At 41.0% G+C, this 24,684-nt stretch overlaps 1 protein-coding gene across 4 annotated transcripts in view; it reads right to left on the bottom strand.

Annotated features, from left to right (window-relative positions):
- The window catches only part of LOC132815784 (voltage-dependent L-type calcium channel subunit beta-2-like), a 325,455-nt gene that overhangs the window by 71,857 nt on the left and 228,914 nt on the right, over positions 1-24,684 (bottom strand). For all 4 annotated transcript variants that reach the window (XM_060824978.1, XM_060824981.1, XM_060824979.1 and 1 more), the window contains one exon: positions 7,364-7,483. In XM_060824978.1, coding sequence (XP_060680961.1) covers positions 7,364-7,483 — 120 coding nt within the window. The remainder of the gene's footprint in view (positions 1-7,363; positions 7,484-24,684) is intronic.

Genomic DNA, 24,684 nt, shown 5'->3' with positions numbered 1-24,684 from the left:
ATACTGGTACAGTGATACCCACATCCACAAATCATTTTTTTTTAAATGCTTCAGATCCCGAAGTTTGTTTATTAAAAAAAAGTCACATTAGTATTCCTACCCACCGTGAAACCTGTAAGGGGGTTAGGGCAATACAAGACCATCACAGAGACACAGGACCAGTGATAAGAACTGAAAGTCACTGGAAAGAGAAAGTAACCATTTAAATAACTGGAGGAAATTGGCAGGCTCTCAAGCTGAGTCATAGAAAATTTGGTTCATGAATTTAATCCCAATTATGCATTTGGAGAGTTTTTAGGTCTGAACTAAAAAGGCGGAAAGGTTTGCGTATGAGCTCTCCTTGTCACAGTCCAGTTTGAGAAGAACCTATGAACAACCTGCAAATGGCAACTGTCCTTTACTTAACAATTGGCTGTTTGGACATTGTTTCTTTTGTTTTCCTAGATGGAGGTCATAGGACAAGTACTTGCCGTCACAGGAAGCTGACTAAGTTGGTGCAGTGCACCATGTATTAAGTATACACTGCAGTCGTGACATTCCAATGATCAAAGGGGTAGAGAAAATAATTTCAATAGCGAGGTCATTGATTAGTCAGACTGTTCAGTTCAAGATGGCCCAAGCCTCACATGAATTGAAAGCTTTATAGATAGTGGAGAGCATTCAATAGGTTAGGAATTGACTCTCTTAACCATTTAGTGTTAATCTGGCTGTTCCTGTTAAAATTACAATTAATAGTGCCCTTATAATGTTGATTGTGGGGAGATCTAGCAATTGTCGTGCCACTGAAGTTTACAGAATGATAGCTAGTCATTATTTTCCATTGGAGATTTTTTATGTCCATCAATTAAGTAGTGTCACTCTTGTCAACCGAATCTGGATATTGTCTGGGTACAGACTTAGGTGAGCCCAGAATAGTTAATGGCGTGGACCCACTGCATTAATCAGTGTAATGCTGTAATCACAATACAGCAATTGTGATCGGATTGCTGTATTCACAACCTTACAAATAGAAGGAAAGTCATTGACAAAGCAGCTGAAGATGGCTATTGCCCTGTCCAACATCTGCAGCAAGGACCTGGGCTTTTTCTTGTGATTAAGCCATACTTACGAGGACAGCAGCATTTAAAATGACAGAAGTACAGTCACTGGCTGGGCCAACATTTATTATCTATTCCTAATTGTGGTTTGACCTAACTGATTTGCTAGTGTTATTTCAGACTCAGTTAACAGTCAACCAATTTGCTGTGGGGCTGAACCTCCATAATAGTCCAGACTAGATTAAGTATGGTAGATTTCCTTCCCTAAAGGATGTTAATGAACCAAAAGGTTTTTAACAACAATTTGCAGCGATTGCAGAGTTGCCGTTAGTTTAACCGTTCATTCCAGATTTAATTCCAGATTTTCAATGATCTGCCATGGTGGGGTTCAAAGCCTTATCCCAGGGCATCAGCCTGGGTCTCTGGATTTTTAACATTTCTGCTGAGGTTGAACAAAATCTTAGATGGTCCAGGGCATTATGTTTAAATGCTAGAAAACTGCTTAAAAAAAGGGTTTCAACTCAAGAGTAAATAAACAGCTGCTGCAAGAAATCCTCAGTCAGTCACTGTGTGAAACTAGATATGCACCATTACAATATCCTATATTTAGCATCTTTAAAATGTAACAAAAATTGTTACATTCAAAAGGTGTTTCACAGACATAATATAAAACAAAATGTGATACCACGTCATATATGAACATATTATGGCAACAGAAAACCACAGGCCCCGATGGTGAAGCAGTTAAAATTGGGGATGTTCAGCACTTAGGGGAGCACAGCTATCCTGAAGTGTTTTGGGGTTATGGCGATTACAGAGAGAAAGGGATCGGGCCTTGGAGGGATCTGAAAACAAGAAAGAAGTAGAATTTTAAAACTGAGATGGTATTTAACTGAGAGCCAGAAATAGTGAGCACAGGTGTTACAAAGATGTGGAATTTGGCCCAACTTGGGAAATAGGTAACAAAACTTTGGATCAACTGAAATTTATAGTGGGTAGAACGTGGAAAGCTGACCAGGAGTTGTTCAGTTTATAGGTAACAAGGATATACATGAGGGTAGCTGCAACAGAGCACCTATTGCAGGGTCAGATGCTACAGAGATGGAAAAATGCATTCCCAAGCAACAGTATGGGTATGGCTGAAAACTCATCTTGGAGTCAAATATACCTCCAGGGTTCTAGGTAGGCCTCGGGTAATTGACAGAGAATGGAATGAGTCAACAGTGAGAGCATGCTCTTCCCAATGTCAAATTGAAGGACTTTTTCTGTTCATCCATTATTCAATGTTGGACAAGCAATCTGGCAATTTAGACACTTGGAAATTGGGGTCACTTTAAAACTGAATTCTTTTTGTATTCCATAAATAGTATTTGATGATATATTTAACTGAGTTACAGCAGTAGCTAACCTTCAATAAGCATATGAGAATAAAGGAAGAGCCATAAGAATGACTGAGATCATAATGACCCATTGAACTTATATCTAAGATTTATCCAATGCTGCACTGGCCTATTATCAATACCGTGTTTTATTTTAGAAATGAACAACAACTAGGCAGACTGCACTTAGAATATTATTAGAATAGCTCTACAGGGGCTGGTATCCCGTCACCAAATCATTCTTTATTTACACATGGAGAGTCCTTGACACTGATCTGGCTCCCTCAGAGCCAGCTCTCAGAGTGAACAGAACCTATGACACTCCTGTTCATATCTGTCAGCCAGGACTCCCTGATTGAAACAGCTTAAAACCTTGATCAGGAAACTCATATTTGATGATGTCCACCTGGCTGACCTTGTTACAGACACTACTATTCTGAATACTTTTGGTCCCTGAATTGAAGGAAGGATATGTTGGCCTTGGAGGGGGTCCAGAGAAGGTTTACAAGAATGATCCCAGGGATGTAGGGCTTGCTGTAGGCCTGGATAGAAAGGATATGGAGAAGATGTTTTCACTAGTAGGACAGATTAGAACCGGAGGGCACAGACTCAGAGCAAAGGGATGACTCTTTAGAACTGAGTTCAGGAGGAATCTCTTCAGCCAGAAGGTGGTTAACTTTGGAATTCGTTACCGCAGAAGGTTGTGGAGGCCAAGTCACTGTGTGTATTTCAGTCAGCAACAGATAGGTTCTGGAGTCATAAGAGGCTCAAGGATTTCTGCCAGGAGGCAGGACAATGGGGTTGAGAAACATATCATCCATGGCCGAATGATGCAGCAGACTCAACGGGCTGAGTGGCCTCATTCTACTCCTATATCTTATTGTCTATTGTCTAACTAACTTTCAAAATAGAAAGGTCCTCTGAACGCCATGAGTAGCTTCCTGTTTCAGATTTCAAGCATCTGTGATAGTTTGTCTTTATAATCAACAAGTGATCAGGACAGAGGGCAGTCATTGTTAGGGAGTTGTTTTTTCCAGTTGAATGATGGACTAGAACGAGGAGGAATATCCAGGGAAGCATTCTCTTGTACTTCAGTTAGAGAACAGAATGCTGTCTTCACACATAAACAAGACTGACACACTCCTTGGCAACAGCTTACTTGTCCTCTGGCATTAGTGAACTGTCCTCAATTGTCATGATTGTATACTTTCATTGTCTGGTTAACCAATGTATCATATAGAAACTGCTGTTTATTAATAAACACAAAAAACTGTCTGAAAATAGCTTATGATGGTTGACTGTCAACATAACATTATTGAATATGAACTCACCCCTCCCTCTGCAAAAGCTAACAAAACAGTGGATTTGATATACGAAGTGAGGAGGAATTTCCAAATGATGCAATAAATAATTCTAGATCCAAAGCCAAACAGCAAAGTCTGAATCCATGTGGACATTAGCAATTTAAATGAGTGACTGTGCCGAAAAAAATGATTCCATCAGCCGGTCATATGTAAGCAAGCAGGGTAAAGTAAATCAGAAAGCAAAATTAGAAACCACCTTAACTCAAAAGAAGAATAGATTAGATTACTTACAGTGTGGAAACAGGCCCTTTGGCCCAACAAGTCCACACCGACCCGCCGAAGCACAACCCACCCATACCCCTACATTTACCCCTTACCTAACACTATGGGCAATTTAGCATAGCCAATTCACCTGACCCGCACATCTTTGGACTGTGGGAAGAAACCGGAGCACCCGGAGGAAACCCACGCAGTCACGGGGAGAACGTACAAACTCCACACAGTCAGTCACCTGAGTCGGGAATTGAACCCAGGTCTCAGGCGCTGTGTGGCAGCAGTGCTAACCACTGTACCACCGTGCCGCCCATAGAAAACAGCTGTAATCTAGGACTCTTGAATATTCAGATATTTGCTCGTCCTTCAAGTCCTCCCAAGCAGCTGTCTACAAAGTGATTGACAATCTAATACTCTATATGGTCTGATCAGAGCGTGGAGAAATTAAAACTGGCCCCAACAAAAGCAAGGCTGTAAAAAATGTAAACAAAGTGTGTTACTTCCCAGGTTTGACAGAATTGGTTGGACAAGATATGTCCAAACTGATGGAGAAAACCAAATGGCTGTGAAGATTGCTTTACTAAAATCATGTATGTAGCATTATCCAAAGAATATTTTGAGAATTAAAAGTAGGTCCAATTCTGTCCAAAACCCTGAGAACATTGCAGAAGAAAACTTGTGCTTTAACAGATATATTTTCCTTTAAACAAGTGGGTTATTATACTACTTAGATCACAGCTTCATTTAACTTAGTGAATGCTTATTAGTATTGTTTAATCTTTTGAATATTTATGTTACACTCACCATAACTTACGTCACACCCATGCATCTATCAGCCCCATACTTGTTAACTTACATTGATGGACCAGAAACCAAGCACAATTCCTTCCTTGTTTTGCTGTAGCCCTCCCTATAACATCCTCTTCTCATTCCATAACCCTCTGAAGGCTCAGCATAACTCCAATTCCAACCACTTGTACAAGCTGGTCTTCCTGAACCTTACCTATGGAGACCATGCATGGGAATTCCTTGCCTACGTCATTCCTCGTCTCATTCTCTTCCACACACCCTGCTTAAAACTTAATTATCTTACTAAGCTTTTAGTCAGTCCTCTGTTCCCCTCAGTCAGTCTTTTCTTAATATCAGTTTTCGTCTGATTACTGTTAATACCCCGTTTCTTTGATTTTTCTGTATTTTTGATCCTGGATTTAAACTATGAAAAGAATGGTTCTTTTTAAAAAAAGGATTGAGGAAAGAATTGTTGCACTTTTTAAAAGCAAAATACTGAAATTCATTCTAAGTCATGTTTACACCGTTGCTTTGTTTAAATAATGACGGAGACTATTTGCAGGTCGGCTGGCATCAGGGGGTGCTCACAAAGTATGACTCAGCTGGTGACAAGCAGACAAATGGTTTGTAGAGTTTTGATCAATTGTGGATGTCAGAGGCCATCAGCCTGAGAGCAACAACTATATGATTGGCTTATGGGTAACTGAACAGCTTGTGGGTGCGAACAATATTGGTAGAAGCCTTATGACCTCTGGAGGTATGTGGGATGTTCGTGTCTTCTTCTCCAGTAAACTATCTAAAGTCTGAAGAAAGTCAATTTGTTATCCCTCACCAGTTAATGTAAGCGGTGTCCTTTAACCAGTAACTAAGAGACTCAACAGTTAATGTACCAATTGGCTTTGCCTCCTGTGAAGGAATGAAAAAGGTATGAAGAGACTTTGAAGATCAATAAGTCCTGGCCAGCAGAAGGTGCATCTCAGCAAACCATGCGGATTGGGCAATTTCCCAGTTTCTTTCATAAACAGATAACATAGGTTGTGTCTGTCTGTATGGTAGTGTGGGGGAGTTTGAGAAAGGGTTCAGAGCTTCAAGCGGTAAAGATTATCTCAACAGATAATAGTTATTTACCATCCATTTAAATCTACTTACGTCTAATGAATAGTAGTTCCAGCTAAGTATAGAAACCAGATCCAGGTTTTCTGTTGGACTGGGTCTATCCGGCAAGTAACGGGGAGCTTGGATAAAATTTGTAATTTTTGTGATAACTTCAAGAATAGTGGGGTGAGGTTTCCAGCACTGTAGCCCAATAAGGAATGATATTACAATGTTTTGAAATACCTTGAGATGTTTGACTTCATTAAAGACACATATAAATACTTCTCGTAGGATTTTGTAATGCAGTGGTAGCAGTGTTAACTCTGGGCAACAGATCTGGATACAAGTCCCACCTGCCCTGAAGGTGACTCAAAGCAGATCTGAACAGCTCAATTAAAATAACTATGAATATTTTTGTTAAATGTAATCTAGCTGTTGTTACGTTCGACTTGCTAAACACTTTGACAAGCTTTTGAATAGGAATAAACCTCTGCTGATTGTGTGACTGTGCGACACAGCAGCTACTTCTTCGACTCAAGCCTTTTAAGTAAATACGTATAATGCAACAATAAACTGCATAGCATCTGTGCAGCTCTTCATGTGTTGCTTCAGAGGAGAATAAAATTTAATATGTAATATTCATACTCACCTGCCAAATGATAAACACCCCCTATGGCAAGGCAAAACATGTTCCAAAGTCAAGGACTAATGACAACTCCTGCATCAAGTATTACTGCAGCTTTGTTAAATTTCATAAATATTACATGAGACTCATAGCTGGGGAGCTTAGTACCCAGGAGTGATTGTTAACTGAAGTTTAACTCTTAATTTCCAAATCTCAATTGTACACCTTCAACAAAATCTTAAAGATAGTACCTTTTTTTCAAATAAATGTTATATTGTGCAAATAGCTATCCTAATATTCCAGTCAATAACCCTCCTTCAGCCAACACTACCAGAAGTAAACTAAGTGGTCATTTAAGTCACTAAGTGGATCTTGCTTTATGCAAAATGGCCACCAAAAATGCCAACAAAATAACTGCACTTCCAATGAACTGATACTCAACACTTTTCAAATGTGAAAGAATGATTTATATTTCTGAACAGACTTTAAAAAACCTTTATATTCAATTTTACTTTTGTATTCTTTATTCCTGAATATTGACATAATTGCCAATGTATGAGCAATATTGAAGATAGCATTTAAGAGTTGTACATGTATAACCAATCTAAGCTTTGTGCACATGCCTGTAAATTAATGGGCCTGGTTTTGAACAAATTGAAAGGGAAGCGAGTACATTTCCTAGTGCAGTTTCAGCATTTAGATCAGTTTACATTATAGTCTCCAGCATGTGTTCTAACTTGTTGGTCTACTGTGCTTTAGCCATCAACTTATCAAATAAATAGCACTGCCGCTTTGGTACATTAAGCTCCAGCTGTCTGATAGAAAACATAACTACAATCTAATTGCATAACATTGCATTACCTTTGCCTTTTCCAGCTGGGCATGGGCTTGTCGCTCTGCTTCCCTCCGTACAGCTTCCCGGTCTTCCTCCAGGGATACATCTGATTCAGATGGACGGCTAGTGTAGGAGTCCGCCGAACCCTGCAAAGGAACAAATGAGGAAAATACGACGAATTATTTGTTGGTACTTAGTGCAATTTGTAAACGATTACACAGACAAGCTCCTCCAGTGCTTTCAATGTGATTTCCTCCATATTTAAAGCAAATGCAATAGCAATGCATCTGCCCAAGGATGAAAAGAAGAACATTTGGTAGGAAGACGGAGTTGTTCAATACACACGCACACACACACACCGTTTGCACATGTTTGGATGTAGTTACTTTGCATGGTATATTTTAAATAAACTGTGATTCAAAGCAGCAAAACAATTAACACAGAAGTACAGAAGAAAACTAGCACTATTACATAACAATGCTTTTCTACCTTAGATAATGCCACTGAAGCACACAAGTCTGCTTCAAACTCTGATCCCCAATACGGTCCTGCATCTTTTGATTTCTGTAAATAACTGCTAGAATCTGTCAGATGCAAGCTAAATTTCTTTCCCTGGTACCTATTCCTTCAAATGGTTAAGGTCCCTACATTTTTATTTAATCCATATTTGATTTAAAAAGGTCACTCCTACAGGAGAGGAGCTCACCAACTTAATCCATCAAAACAGTTAGAAATGCGAAAATGGTGTTAGAAAAAAGCCAGGTGTGACTGTCAAGATATTGTAAACACCTCATTACTGATTGCCCAAGACAATTTTAAAAAGGTCCATGCTCTTACACAGATATCGGAATTCTTCAAACGTCCTCCCTTGGCTCGTTTTAGAAGTCTTATCCAAGTAGCCTTCATTAGCTAACGAGCTCAGTTATGGTCCACAGCAGCTGTGCCCAGCACGGATCCTAAGTGTGTTGCCAATGCGTGCTGCATAATCAGAGCTGCTTTACCTTACCCCATCTTGACCGAGTGCTTGCAAAAATGCTTTCACTCCATCCCTTTCTCTCTCATTCTGCCATGAGTCACTCGAGCATAAAAAAAAGCAACTGCTTGGTTTATTTGATAAATGAAGGGTAGGTGTTTTCCATACTTGAAATCTTCAGACACCAGAATTCCCCTGGTACAACAAGGTATCACTGCGCATCACACTGGCAGTCCACAACAAGAGAGAGAGAGAAAGAGAGAGAATGCACGGGTATACTTTTTAAAGTCCAATGTAGAATCTATTTACTGATGTTTGTAAGTGCAAAGCTCAATCCATCTCTCTAGAGAGATGAGAAAGCTTGTCACATAAATGGGCATGCTCAGTAGCTAGAGCCATACGCAGATGCTCACATCATACTGTGATGTTAGCCTTCTGTCAAAATGCTATTTAAAATCTCAAGGGTAGAGTATGAAAATAGCAAGGTCCTTGTATAACGGGAACATATGCAAACTAACTGCTTCATTTTTTTTATTGCATACCCATCAGCAATTGTACAAATCAGTATTGTCACTTCTCACTCATTTCACAGAATATTTTCAACCAAGATCATAACTTCCTGTCTTTTCAGCTAATTAACAATGACATGTACTAACAATGTTTAAAAAAATGACACGACTAAAGGGAAACTATTTAAAGACGTTAGTCACACAGATAATGAAAATAAATTAATCTTTGAAAGAAATACAAGCCTCTGCATAGCTTAGAGAGGAAAGAATTCCAAATTTGAATGAAACAGAGTAATTGAAACATGAACAGGACTTGTCCAAAGATGTTAACACAGATGAATTTACAGGGTTTCTACTGAGTTCCACTTAATTTAAAACAGACATAACAAATGTTACTTCACAGGTTTTCTCTATTTTAAAGCAAGCATATGGTTCTAGCATCATGTGCACAATGGTATTGGTAATGAACACCTGTTTTCCACTTCAAATAGTGCATCCCACCCTGATTTGAAAAACATCAATGCACCAGAGACTGTACTGTCCCAATAGGTCTTCCAACAGAAACTCATGTTAAACCTCGAGCAATGAAATTTTCAACCACCTCTAACAATGGATTGTGATTCTTACTTTCCAAACTGTCTCAGCCATGATTGATGCCCTAACAGAAAAAACAAAGTGTTTACTTTTGCACCAAGCCCATTGATTGGACACGTGTACTTTTATAAAATCTCCAGGCTGACTTTTACCAGTAATCAGCTAAGCATCGATTTTGGTATGTTTCATAGAGCATTGTAGCGAGGTTTCCCACGTGATTCTCCGAGACTCACCTCATTGCATATGCACCTCGCCTCTATGGCTGCCTGCTTTACCCATCCTCCCCCTCACCAGAGGCAGAAACCTCCTGGGATTCTTGGTGCCAGTGCCACCTTTAAAACCACACAAACCAGAGACAACACCTTAGAGCCTTGAGTGGTGTTGTAGAGCAGAGGAACCTAAGGGTGCAGGTTCATACTTCAAAGAAGTTTCCATCACACATATACAGGGTGTTTAAAAAGGAGTTTAGTATGCTTGCCTACATTGCTCAGTCCTTTGAGTACAGGAGTTGGGAAGTCAGGTTGAGGTTGTACAGGATATTGTTGAGGCCTTTCCTGAAATACTGTGCCCACTTCTGGTCACCCAGTTATAGGAAGGATATTGTTAAGCTGGAGAGAATTCAGAAGAGATTTACCAGGGTGTTGCTGGATATGGAATGTTTGAGTTATAAAGAAAAGCTGGATAGGCTGGGACTTTTTTCACTGGATCGTACGAGGTTAAGAGGAGACCTGATAGAAGTTTATAAAATAATGAGAGGCATAGACAGAGCTAACTGTAGTTGTCTTTTCCCTAAAATGGGGGATTTCAAGACTAGGGGAACATTTTTAAGGTAAGAAGAGAGAGACTAAAAGACATAAGAGACTTTTTTTCTTTACACAGAGGGTGGTTTGCGTGTGCAATGAACTTCCTGAGGAAGTGGTGGATGCAGGTACAATTACAATGTCATAAATACTTTTGGATAAGTACATGAATAGAAAAGATTGGGAGGGATATGGGCCAGAAAAGGGTATGTGGGACTAGTTTAGTTTGGGACTATGTTCAGCATGTCCTGGTTGGACTAAAGAGTGTGTTTCCGTGTTATGTGATTCTATGATTCCATGTCCATCAGTCCAGAGCTGCCTTCCATCTCAAGAAGTGTCATGTAGTTGGCAGCAAATCAAGAACCCCAATTTGTCGACATGAACCTGGAGGCCCTGGTGGATAGAGTGGCACATAAGAGGACTGCCCTTTTCCTTTAGGATCAGCAGAAGAGACCACACCGCGCACTGCCAGTCTGGTCCAAGGTTGCCACTTGGGTCAGTGCTGTTTCCACAGCAAGGGAATGCCCAGCAATGCCACTGAAGATTAATGACCTTCTGCACTCCATGACCACAAAATCCACTATCTTCTCTCCTCACACCCACTCGTCCCTAGGTGCCCTGAGAAGGTAGTGGTGAGCTGCCTTTTTGAACTGCTGGTATGCGCCCAGTGTTGACAGAGGGACCGAATGAACTTGACCCCATTCCAGGTGCCCCTTCCTTCACAAGAGGTCAGGGCAGTGCCAGGCGGCAAAAAAGGAAGCACAAGCAGGTCCTGCCAGAAGTCACCTATCTGGAGCTTTCTCCGCCATACTGCCTACCAGCCTCAGCCCTGGATGTGAGCTCAAGTGCACCAAGGCGAATCTGCCTCTGGGCATGACACAATCAGCATGGCTGTGCCGTCTGGTCACTCGCCCCCATGCAACATTGCTTGAGCAAAACCTCAAGGCAAACTGACTCCATTGTAGAGCAGGCACCTCCAGCCCGACTGTGGATACCGAACAGCATTGAGATGTCATGGGAGGCAAAGGAAGACTACCATATGGTGAGGGCACATATTGTAAATATCTCCTCCCGTTTGTAAATGCATGCTTTCATCATCATCAGCTGCTTCGGGAAGTGAATGTCATTTTATCTGCATGCACAAAAATGAAGTACAGGGGTGAGCCATTCTTAGCATCACATGCTTAGGGCCCAAGATGCGAAATGAGGAACTCCTAGGCCACGTGCATGCTATGGGATCTCGAAAGGTGATTGTATTGTGACCTGGAAATATTTACCTTAGTTACCAAAGTGACAATGCTTGTATAGTACAGCCATGAGTAGGATTGATTTGTAATGCAAAAGGATGTGACCGAGAGTACATGGGGCCAGGATTTGTGGTCCACTCAGAATTCCCTCCTTAACAGCACTGTGGGGCAATCCAGATTAAGAACACAACTCACCACCACATTCTCAAGAGCAACTAAGGTCAGGCAATAAATGCTGGCCCAGCCACACTCACATTCCACAAGTAAATAAAATAAATCAAAGTGTGAAGTTTACATACAGCACTTTCTGATCATAGATGGCATTTCTCTGGAGAATGAGTGTCCTTTTAATGTTATTGCCTTTTGAAGGGCCTCACATCATATGAAAGTGAAGACCCTACCCTCCCTCCCTCAAAGAAAGAAACATTTGCTTAATTCACTTTCAGTTAGGAGCAAGCTATTTCATCTCTGTGGCACACTAGTTATTTTGACAATGATGGAAGAAAACAGCAGTTCCACTTTATGCAGTGGATTGTGACTCAGCCTCTCAATCTAGATGATCCCCAAATTTTTGATCAGTTCTTGGATCCCCTTCCTGTCAAACCCATCAACTTTAATCTTTCCCATGTCCCCACCCAACCTGGTTGTGGGTGGTGCTGAGTGTTGATGACCCCTAGCCCCACATTATCCCTTTCTGCCCATAGATGTTGATGACCCCTAGCCCCACATTATCCCTTTCTGCCCATAGATGTTGATGACCCCTAGCCCCACATTATCCCTTTCTGCCCATAGATGTTGATGACCCCTAGCCCCACATTACCCCTTTCTGCCCTGGGATGTTGAGTTGCTCCCCTTCATCCCTAGTGACTACTGTCTTCAAGCTTCACAATTGAGTACCCACTTTGTGTACCACACCAGTGGCCTCTGTCACACCCTTAGGACAGACTACGACCTCACATTGACTTACTTGGCCTGATGAGTGGCCATTAGCTCACTGACTGACTTCCTGTGACTCTTCAGACTGGGTATAGTGGACCTGCAGACTGACCAAGGCTCATTTCCCGGACTGTTTTGATTCAGACCCACATAAGACCATAAGACATAGGAGTGGAAGTAAGGCCATTCGGCCCATCAAGTCCACGCCACCATTCAATCATGGCTGATGGGCATCTCAACTCCACTTACCAGCGTTCTCCCCGTAGCCCTTAATTCCTCGAGACAACAAGAATCTATCAATTTCGGCCTTGAAGACATTTAGCGTCCCGGCCTCCACTGCACTCCGTGGCAATGAATTCCACAGGCCCACCATGATCTTGATGGTCACAAAATGGTCAAGCCCCTGGACCAATGGAGGTTGCCTTTGACTTACTGTGCTGGGATCCCTGATGTGACTGAAGACTACTCTTAAACTTAGAGATACATCCATTTGGTTAAATGGCATACAGTGTATTTGGGAGAAAGTGAGAACTGCAGATGCTGGAGATCAGAGTCAAAAGTTTGGTGCTGGAAAAGCACAGTCAGTCAGGCAGCATTCAAGGAGCAGGACAGTTGATGTTCGAGCATAGGCTCTTCATTAGGAATGTTAAGTGCTGCGTAATTGTTGCAGGCACATGGTACAGGTGAGAAACTGACATAGCACAATGATACACAGCAACATGGCAATTCCCTTGCCTGATGACTGCTGACAACCATTACAGATTGCCTGGCCTTGCATTTCCACGGAGCAGGAAAACAAGACAGAAGTACTGTGAATGTTTACCCAAGTAGGTGCAAAATAAAGTGAGAGTTAGGAGAGTAGGTGCCTGTCCCTGGCAAACAGCAGTCTGTCCCATACTTACTCCTCGACCAACAACATTCAGATTAGGCAAGCCTGGCTCCTTCTGGGATTTAGATGTATAAAATAGTTAATTTGCCAATAACAAAGTAACAGTGATCACACTTCACAGGTTTGTTGGCTGTCAAGTGCTTCGAGACATCCTGAGGTTGTGAAAAGCACTCAAAGTCTCAGATCTATCTCTTGAGGTAAGTGTGGATGTAGTGGGGTCATGTCAAATAAATATTGTAATCGGCTAGTTTAAAAATAAGCACATGTGCACAAAGAAAAGTAAGATGAAAATAATAATAGAATAATGATCGAAAGAACACTTTGGTCACTTGTGAACTTTTGGTTTATTTTCTCCTTGGCAAAAGCAAAAGCCTACTCCAAATTCTTCAAATGAAGGTCCAAGGTAATGATTTAAATAAAGACACTTAGGTTAAAACTGGCCTCTGTAGAAGAGTCATACAGCATTTAGGAACATAGGAAAAGTGGAAGACATTCAGCCCTTTGAGCCTGTTTGGTCATTTAATGAGATCATGGTTGATTCATACATCTGCCTTTGGCCCACATCCCTTAATCCCTTTGTTTAACAAAAGTTTATCCGTCTCAATTTTAAAATTAACAGCTGATCCAGCATCCACGACCATTTGTGGAAGAGAGTTCCAAACTTTTGCCATCTTTTGTGTGTTGAAGTGCTTTCTAACCCCTCTCCTAAATGGTCTGGCCCTAATTCTCAGACTATGCCCCCAGTTCTAGAATCTCAAACCAGTGGAAATAGTTTACCTTTATCTACCCTGTCTTTCCCTATTAATATCTTACAGACTTCGATCAGATCACCCCTTAATCTTCTAGATTCTCGAGAAAGCAGGTCTAATTCATGTAATCTTTCCTCACAACTTAACCCTGAAGTCTAGGTATCACACTTGTAAACTTACATTGTATTCCCTCCAAAGGCAATACATCCTTCCTCAGCTGTGGTGCTCAGATCTCCTTACTGTACTCTAAATGGGGACTGAAAAAGGTAACACATGCTTTGTACACATGCTGCCAGGACTGGTGAGGTTCTCCAGTACTTCCTGTTTTTAATTACAGGTCTCCAGAATCTGCAATATTTTGCTTTAATTTATGAAATTCTATTTTGATGGATTAGGTAATAAGGCTGCCTTTACAATCTAAATTTAAATTTAGTGCAAAGAGCTCACAGCTTCCCATCAATCCTAAACTGACAGCACAAATCCATCTGTGTATTTATCAATGTGTCCTAACCAAGGCAGAACTAGACTCCCTAGAGATATCTTTCTGATAATGCTTCTAGTTTCCCCTGCCCCTTATCCAAACTATTAACAGTTCTACTTTGAGATACCATTTTGAAACATGTACTCAGACACCAAAGACCCCTATTGTAAAGACATTCAATCATACAAGCAGACTAATGTATAAGCCAAGCAATGCATTTTGACTTCTGAGAACTGAATTTCAATTCTCACTCTCGAACTGAGAATTGCCCTGACAGTCACAGCAGCAGTCTCTTTCAGCTCAGCGCCTGTAGCTTTTAATAGAGAAAAGAAAACCTTCAAATTCTGTAATCTCACTTAGAGAAAGGCCATAAGGGAAACTGATGTGGTAAGTAATGCTAAGTAACTGAAGTTAGAATAATCAAGGAACTCCAGAGGAACCTCAATTATCCGGCATTTGATTATCCGATTTTTGGATTATCCGGAGAACATCACAAGGTCCTGATGCCTGGCTAAACTGTGTTATCCAGGATTCGATTATCTGAACATTCAATTATCCGAACAAAATACTCCATGCCCGCATTGTTCAGATAATCAAGGTTCCTCTGTATTTCAGTAGTTCAGGTCATAGTTCAACCGAAACACAATATCATTAGTGCATAAGTAGTTCAACGGAACATAATATCACAAGAACAAGAGTCTGCTCTTTGTTGATCTATGCACACAACCTTTGCCTCATATCCCTTAACAGCTTCAATTAAATTTATTCACCTTAGATTTTAAATCATATTAACAACTGATCTTGCATCAAATGTTGCCAGATCGTTAATGAAGCCTTTGGCTGTCCAACTGTTCCTCTCTCTCTTTTGGCTCTATCCCTACCTATCATTTACTCCTTACCCCTTTCCCTTCCACCACCACCCTGCTCCAACTCATCTTCTGCATCTTAAACAACATTTTCCTAGCTATCATCAGTTCTGAGGAAGGGTCACCAGGCCTGAAACGTTAACTTTGATTTCTCTTCACAGATGCCGCCATATCTGCTGAGCTTTTCCACCAACTTCAGTCTTTGTTTGGCATCAAATATGTTTCCATAAGAATTCCAACTTTGAGCAGAGAAATATTTCCTGGCTTCATCCCAAACTGGCTGTAAGTTTTAGGCTCTGCTCTTCATTTGGAGCCATAACAGATGAAAAGTTGAGACAAACTATCAGTTCCCCTTGACATAATGAAAATCTGGACCAAAACACTCCTTAATTTTTAAAACTTGAGTGACTATAACCTGTAACTTGTGTCATAAAAACAAACACTGGAAATAATCGACAGGTCTGATAGCCTCTGTAGGGAGCAACAGTTCATACATTGGATAAGTAACATTCCCTTAAAATGTTTGCATAATTTCTCCTCTCATTTTAACCTCTGCAATTGAGGTGCCACTCTACAAATGTATGCAGCACTCCTTTTTTTGTAGTTGATCTTAACAACCAACCCTGGGGCTTTTTGCAGGGTTACCCAAAGATTACTTTATCTTATTACGTACATGGAAATAAATGATCTTTTAAACTTTAAAAAAATGCAGAGAGGTTAAGATTAAATTGAAAATGGAAAAGTTCATTGATGCCAGCGCTAAACACTTAAATCATGTATCCAATCACATCCATGCAACATTAGTTATTTAATTGCAGATTACAGTGAAGCTCAAGTCTGAACTTTGGAATTGCTCAAATTGTGATTCACTGCGAAATGGTATCTTTTACAAAGTTGCAAAATATTTGGTAACATTAGAATTATAGACAAAAATTGTAATATGCAGTATAAATAGCATCTCTACTATTATACTGCATTATTGTGGTAAATATTTTTGAGTCAAATCCAAGGAGAAAAAGATTAGTATTGAATGTAAGCAACAAGGACGTAGTCTGCTGATTGGAGAATTGGCAAGAGTCCTGCATTAGCTGGTTTTGGGAAGACTTGCTGCATGGAATGCCAATCACAAGTACTTTAGGAACATACCTTCCCCAGGATCAAAGAATTCGGGGTGAACATCTCACCTGTTAGGAGTTGCTAGTCCACCAGTCGCCAGTGGATGGAGTTCACTAGACCACCTTCTCAATGTGCCAGGTCCCTCAGTCATGGCTTGGGAGGCTTGTGAACAAGAAGCCAATTCCTCCCTGAATACTGCAAGCAGCAGCACCACTGGTTGCATACCTGCGATGTTGGGACCAGGTCCTTAAGTGGGCATTTTTAGTGGCATTGTGGGAAACCATTTATGAGCTTACCTGCCACAGACTTCATCAGGGTAGAAGTGGGAAGGCACTTCATCACTTCAACCAAACACACCTCTCACCCTATCTAACGGTTACGATGACAAGTTGCCCATTCATGTAGGTGGCTTGGGTAAGATTTTGACCCATAGATAGTCAAGCCATTACCACACAGGAAGTAAGACCATTAAAAAAAAAAGCCAATGATACACACAAAACCAAAAAAAGGGTAAAAACTAAACCTTGTTGCCCCTTCACAAATGTAAAGCAGAATGTAGAAGTGGGATAAGGGGGCCTAGGTCAGGGACCATACCAAGGGATACTCAAAGGCGTTCAGACAGATGGAGTGAGGCAATTTCCTAATGGTGACCAAATGCACAGACATAAGGAAGGACATAATATCTACTTTGCCCTTGCTGAACTTTCTATGCAGTGATCAGAGGGGGATTCAACTAGGTTAAAAACAATGACTGTAGTTGCTGAAAACCAGATTCTGGATTAGGGGTGCTGGAAAAGCACAGCAATTCAGGCAGCATCCGAGGGGCAGTAAAATTGATGTTTCAGGCAAAAGCCCGTCATCAGGAATACAGTCAGAGTGCCTGAAGGGTGGAGAGATAAATGAGAGGAGGGTGGGGGTGGGGAGAAAGTAGCACAGAGTACAATAGGTGAGTGGGGGGGGGGAATGAAGGTGATAGGTCAGGGAGGAGGGTGGAATGGCTAGGCGGAAAAGCTGCCTATTTTCTTTTCCACCCTCCTCTCTGACTTATCACCATCATCCCCTCCCCCACTCACCTATTGTACTCTATGCTACTTTCTCCCCACCCCCACCCTCCTCTCATTTATCTCTCCACCCTTCAGGTACTCTGCCTGTATTCCTGATGAAGGGCTTTTGCCCGAAACGTCGATTTTCCTGCCCCTCGGATGCTGCCTGAATTGCTGTGCTTTTCCAGCACCTCTAATCCAGAGTGGGATTCAAGCCTGTAACGCTAATTACAATCTGGGTATACTGTGATCAACCATTCCATATTTTGCTGGATGGTCCCACTTTTTCCCTAATTGCCTCATGCCCCATTGCATTTTCTCCCAGCATGCTACCTGTTCCAGACTTTCTCATATTCGTGTGCTTCTTGTCACTTTGATTACAGAACACGTTTATATGGGCCATCAGCCCATATGCCGGCCTGGAGTGGACTAGAGCCAAGCATGAGCGAACAGGATTGCTGAGCCTCAGTGTTGGAACTCATTGAATGTTGACTTACTGCAATAGAATAACATAAGCTGAGAGCTGGTGGCCTAATGGAGGAACTAATAGTGCAACACTGTGGTTGGCAGCTGGTCTAACACAGTGGGGAAGAAAACAGAAAGTTTCACAGACTCCATGATCCAGAGCTCTCCATGACATAGCCAGCCCTCTACCCCTTTGTAGCAATGTAAAAAAGATGCTGTGATTGTAAGCTACAAAGGAAACATAAGTTGGAGGACCATTGATGAATGGGCATTTTTGATTGTAGTTGTTGATATCATATTGCAATGACCTCTTCATGGATATCCTTCTCTTCCTCATGCTCCTGAGCGTCTCACCAGGACTATTCTCTCATGAGAAGGAGATTGGATAGCATGCAGACCACCTGATTATATTGAGTACTACTGGCTTTTCTAGAACAATTCAAGTAGAAACATTATTTCAGTATGCCAATGGCATTTCATTTGGTACCATAATTATCCGTGAGTGCATGTTGTATGAAACTTGAATCAAAAGCGGACCTTCCTCATTGGCCAATAGTCACTCTTAGAGTTTGCATGTTGACTTGCATCTCAAAAGTCAAATTGTAACAAGTAACAGTTAAAAAGTGAACTGAATAATCTGGTTGTCAGATACAGCAAATATCAAAAGGTAGCACAGGAACAATCATGTTTTGCATAATCTTCTTAGTGCAAGAATAGGCTAAGGAAGATAAATAGTCAAAATATGGATGGAAGGTCTCGTGACACAGTGAAACTGTCCCTACCTCAGGCCCAAGGGTTCAAGTCGCACTGTTCCAGGGTTGTGTAATAACGTCTCTGAACAGGTTGATTAGAAAATATCTATTATGTTTAGATTATTCTGATTTAGAAGATAAAACTTCACACTTACCCCCTGTAAAATAAATAAGGTGAATAAAAGTCCAGAATAATTACGGTAAAACACTTGGGAATCAAACAATGACAGCATCTCACTGTACAATTAATTCAAATGTCCTCTCAGTTGTTTCTCCTGTTAGTTCAGAGATTAAAACCTCTGTCTGCTCCAGAAAATATTTCTGAGCATTCCAAGGCCTCCCAGCTTGGGCTGACTGCCAGTAACAGCTCCATACTTTAGGCCTGTGCACTTTCCCAGACTCTGCTAAATGTACACACTACCTCCCCCGTCACCTGACTATTAGCTTTTCCAAATCAATACATGACTTTATGACCAGTATGCATATCTTTCAAGTACATCATATTTGTTGTTTCCTTTGGAACTTTCAAAAAAAATCTTCCAGCTCAAAGTCCCACTCGACAAGTAAGAACTCAGAGGCATCCCTCAATACATACCTTAGTGTTGCACAGACGTTTGAAACGAGTATGGTTCCAGTGTGATGGCTGATCTCCCAACAATAATTACTGTTTCATAACATCTATTTCAAATGTATCTACAGCCAACATGTGAAATGTCTGAATAAGGTCTCTCAATAGCCTAATATCTCTGGTGCATGAACAAGATGAGATCTCTATGGTTTTTATTACATTTTTACATCACATGAAATTGATTGCTTGAAGGTATAACAGGGAGAAACTGAAAGTTCAAATCACTTCAACCATCTGCGCACTAGGCTTGAAGATTGCAGAGATACGGAATACAATTGCCACTGTTCATATAATTTTTCAGAGATAGTCCAGATATTCACGTCAGATGGCCAGTAAAAATCCAACTTACAGTCACATTGCTACAGTCTCAGTTCAAGGGGACTATGAAGAGGTTGGTCATCACTAAAAATCCAACTTTTACTGCTCTATCCATAATTTAAAAACTTATTAAGAGAAATTATTAAGCTTGGTTATGAAAAATTCTGCAGTTGAATAGCCTGCCGACACTCACTGTTCACCTTCACATGTAGAGAACAGGTATGACAAAGTGAAAAATCACACAACACCAGGTTATAGTTCAACAGGTTTAAATGGAAGCACACTAGCTTTCGGAGCGCCGCTCCTTCATCAGGTGGTTGTGGAGGACACAATTGTAAGACACAGAATTTATAGTATGATGAAATACTGGAATACAGAGGAACCTCTATTATCCGAAGCACACGGGCAGGGAGTATTTCGTTTAGTTAATTGAATTCCGGTTATTCGAATGCCAATTAAAGAAACAAAACACCGTTCTGAAGAAGGGGCACTACACTTGAAGTAGTAACGCTGTTTACTCTTCGTGGATAGTTGGTGTTCATTGATGCGGATCAGGACAAACAGGAAGACAGCTAACGATCTGCATCCATGAACACCAACTAGCCACAAAATGTCACGACCAGCTACCCTTAGTAGCCACACACGCAGATGACAAGCAACATGAATTCGACTGGGACAACACTACTATTATAGGGCAAGCCAAACAGAGAACAGCCAGGGAATTCCTAGAGGCATGGCACTCATCCACAGATTCAATCAATAAGCACAATGACCTGGACCCAATATACCAACCACTGCAGCGGACAGCTGGTACTGACAACCGGAAGCGGCAGATTCAAACCACTACAAATGCCGGAGGAAACATCACAGAAGGCTCCCAAGCACTGAGGATGTCATCTAGACAGGGGATGAAATGTCTGCAACACAAATTCCCAGCTCGACGAACACAACCACAACAATGAGCACCCGAGCTACAAATCTTCTCACAAACTTTGAACATCCACATGGACTGTTAGCACAACATACAGCACACTCGTTCATGATAAACGCTTTAAATCAAGCATATGATTAATTGGTGAGTACATTTCTATCTTTCTCACTGGACTCATTCACTACTCACCCACATCTTCATGTCATGTCACTGGACTAATAATCCAGAAACCCATGAAACCCAGTTTCAATTCCCATCATGGTAAATGTGGAATTTAAATTCAAATATTGTGGAATTAAAATTTTAATCATGACTATGAAACTATTATCACATTTTGTAAAATCCTAATTGGTTCACTAATGTCCTTTAAAGAAGGAACTTTGCTGTGCATTCCTGATCTGGCCCATATGCGACTCCAAACCGACAACGGTGTAAGATGCTCAACTGCTTTTTGAAATGGCATAGTCAACCACTTAGCTGCATCTAAACGTTAGAAAGTCTCAAAGGAATGAAATGGTATGGATCATCTGGCATTGATGGAAAGTGCAGGCGGGCATGCCTGGAGCAGCACCTGGTATACCTGAAAATAAAACATCAATTTGGTGATACAAAAACGAGGACACCCTCTGTGCCAAGTGGCACAAACAGCAAGTGAAAGATCAAGCTAAGTCCTACTACATCCAGTCACGAAAGGTGGTGAATAATTAAACAACTCACTGAAAGAGGTGGCTCCATAAACATCCCCATCCTGAAATTTGGGAAAGATCACACATCAGCTCAAAAAGTAAGTATTTCTAACAATCTTCAGTGAGACATCTCAAATCTTGATCTCCTCTAGAAGAGAGCAGCACATTAACCAGGACGATTCTAATCTCTATGTGGATCAGGAAAATGAAATTGGCAAAGGCAGCCAGGGTGAAGAATTCATATAGTGTATTCATGTCAAAAACTGTCCTGAATATGTTGTAGGTCAACCAGAGATTAGGCTGTTTTGGTAATGTGTAATGAGGCTGACTTAATAACAGAGTTAAAGGTTTCTTAGGAAAACGTGACCGTAACTCTGGTACAATTTAGTACTCAGACTGAGCAAAGAGAAACTTCTTTTTTATTCACTCATGGGATATTGACTGCACTGGCTGAGCCAACATTTATTACCCATCCTTGGTTGCTCTTGAGAACTGAAGGAATTGCGGTATATTTCCAAGCCTGGGTGATATGGCTTGTAGGGGAACCTGGACTGGAAACGAAGGGCTTATGCCCGAAACGTCGAATTTCCTGTTCCTTGGATGCTGCCTGACCTGCTGCGCTTTTCCAGCAACACATTTTCAGCTCTGATCTCCAGCATCTGCAGTCCTCACTTTCTCCTCTATGTTAAAATTAAATAAGGATAAACATAAATGAGGGATGGCAGAGATGAGTATGGTGAGCTGGGAAAGGAGGAGTTTAGAAGGGAAGAAAGTTGATAAACAATGGCAAATGTTTAAGGGAATAGTTCATGACTTGCAAAAATGTGATATACGCTTGAGAAAGAAGGATTCCAAAAAGTGTTAAATCGACCTTGGGTAACAGGAAACTGAAGTATAGTCTCAAATTGAAAGAAAAAAAAATATGTGGCAAGCATTAGTAGTAAATCAGAGGACTGAGGATTTTTTTTAAATGACAGGAAAGCAAAATAAAGGGGAAACATTTGAGAGTAAACTAGCAAGAATTATTTTAAAAAGTAATCATGATTTGGAGATGCCGGTGTTGGACTGGGGTGTGCAAAGTTAAAAATCACACAACACCAGGTTATAGTCCAACTAGCTAGTGTGCTTCCAATTAAACCTGTTGGACTATAGCCTGGCGCTGTGTGATTTTTTAACTTTAGAAAGTAAGCATTTCTTCAATTATACAACACAGGCAAAAAGGTCAAAGTAGCCATCAGCCTGTTAGTGAATGAGGCTGGGGGAATAATGGGAAAGTAGGAAATGGCTTAGGAATTGAAACACTCTGTGGTCTAGGGAACATTAATACCATTCTAAAAATATTAAATAACTGAGGGACAAAAGTTGGGGGAGAAAACAAATGCAATAACTACAGTCAAGAAAAAAAGTACTATGGAGACCAATACAGCTCCAGGGTGATAGGTGTCCTGGATATGATGGGTTCCAATGTAGGATATTAAAAAGAAATTAAAACAGAGATTGTAGTTGTATCAGTAATAAGCTTCTGGAACCATCCCAGAAAACTGCAACAGCTTTACATAAAAGATAAAGGAGACAAACAAAATAAAAGGTATCTATGAGCCAGCTAACATCTACCATTTGGAAAATGTTAGAATCTCTTATAAAGGATGTAACAGCAGTGGTATCAGAAATACATAAACTAAACTAGTCTACAGAGGGAGATAGACAGCTTAAGTGAGTGGGCAAAAACGTGGCAGATGAAATATAATGAAAGAAAATGTGTGATTACGCACTTTGACAGAAATAAGTAGGCTGAATATTATTTAAATTGAGATAGATTGCAGAAAGCTGTTGCAGAGAAGGTGTGGGTCCCTTGTGTAAAAATCACAAAGAAAAATTAGCATACAAGTTCAGGAGGTAGTAGGGAACCCAAAAGGAATAATGTATAAAAATAGGGAACTATACATGTCACTCCAGTCAGACCACACCTCCAACGCTGCAAATGATTTTGGTTTCTTTATTCAAGGCATGATACAGTGGAATTGGATACAGTCTAGAGAAGGTTCATTGGGTGTGGGATATAAAGAGATATTCATGTTGGGAAAGGTTGAGTAAATTGAGCCTGCTGCCTCACAGCGTCAGGGACCGAGGTTCAGTTCCAACCTCGGGTGACTGTGTGGAATTTGCACATTCTCCCCGTGTCTGCGTGGGTTTCATCCGGGTGCTCCGGTTTCCTCCCACAACCCAAAGATGTGCAGGTCAGGTGGATTGGCCACACTATATTGCCCACAGTGTAAGGTGCATTAGTCAGAGGGAGTTGGGTCTGGGTGGGTACTCTTCAGAAGGTCGCTCTGGACTTGTTGGGCCGAAGGGCCTGTTTCCACTTTGTAGGAATCTAATCTAATCTAATTAAATTTACGTTTAGAAGAATGAGCTGCAACTTCATTGAACTAAAATGATTTTTAGGAGCCATGACAATGTACATGCTTGGATGTTACTTTCCATTGTGAGACAGTCTTGGATCAGACAGCATAATCTCAGGGTAAAGGGTCACCCAGCTAAGATAGATGGGAGGATTCTTCTCTCAGATGCTATCTGAGATGGTGAATCTGTGGAAGCTTTTACTGCAAAAGGTTGTAGAAGCTGAGTGAATAAGTATAATCAAGGCTGAGACAGACAGATTTTTAATTACTAAGGATCAAGGTTTATGGAGTAAAAGCAATTCAGTGGAGGTGAGGAATATCAGATCAGTCATAATCTCATAGGATGGCCTAGTTCTGCTCCTATTTCTCATGGTTATGTGATCACTTAGGATAGTGTCCTCAGCCAAACAAATTCAGCTGTTTCAACGATTACCTGTTCTCCATCATAAGTGGGGATGTCTGCTGATGATTACACAATGTTCAGCACCATTTATGGCTCCACATATGAAGCACTCCCTGTCCGAATGATAAAAATTAACTAATATGCTAACAAGGTGTAGGCTGACAAGTGGCGAGTACCATTTATGCCGCACAAGTACCAGGCAATGACTACTTCCAGCATGAGAAAATCTATTGCTCCAGAATACTCAAAGTAGACAACCTTTAACTCTGTTATTCAGTCTGCCTCATTACATATTACCAAAACAGCCTAATCTCTGGTTGACCTACAACATATTCAGGACAGTTTTTGACATGAATACACTATATGAATTCTTCACCCTGGCTACCTTTGCCAATTTCATTTTCCTGATCCACATAGAGAGAACACAGCAAGCCAGGCAGCATCTGGAAATGGAGAAGTCTACATTTCAGGTGTAACCCTTCTTCAGGACTGGGGGTGAGTGTGGGGGGAGCTGCAGACAAAGAGGGTGAGGGGGCGGGTCAGGGTGGTGAGGTGGGAT

The sequence above is a fragment of the Hemiscyllium ocellatum genome, chromosome 5 (genome assembly GCF_020745735.1).
Source record: "Hemiscyllium ocellatum isolate sHemOce1 chromosome 5, sHemOce1.pat.X.cur, whole genome shotgun sequence".
Taxonomy (NCBI): domain Eukaryota; kingdom Metazoa; phylum Chordata; class Chondrichthyes; order Orectolobiformes; family Hemiscylliidae; genus Hemiscyllium; species Hemiscyllium ocellatum.
The sequence above is the reverse complement of the archived record's forward strand: the minus strand, read 5'-3'. Positions and strand labels throughout refer to the sequence as shown.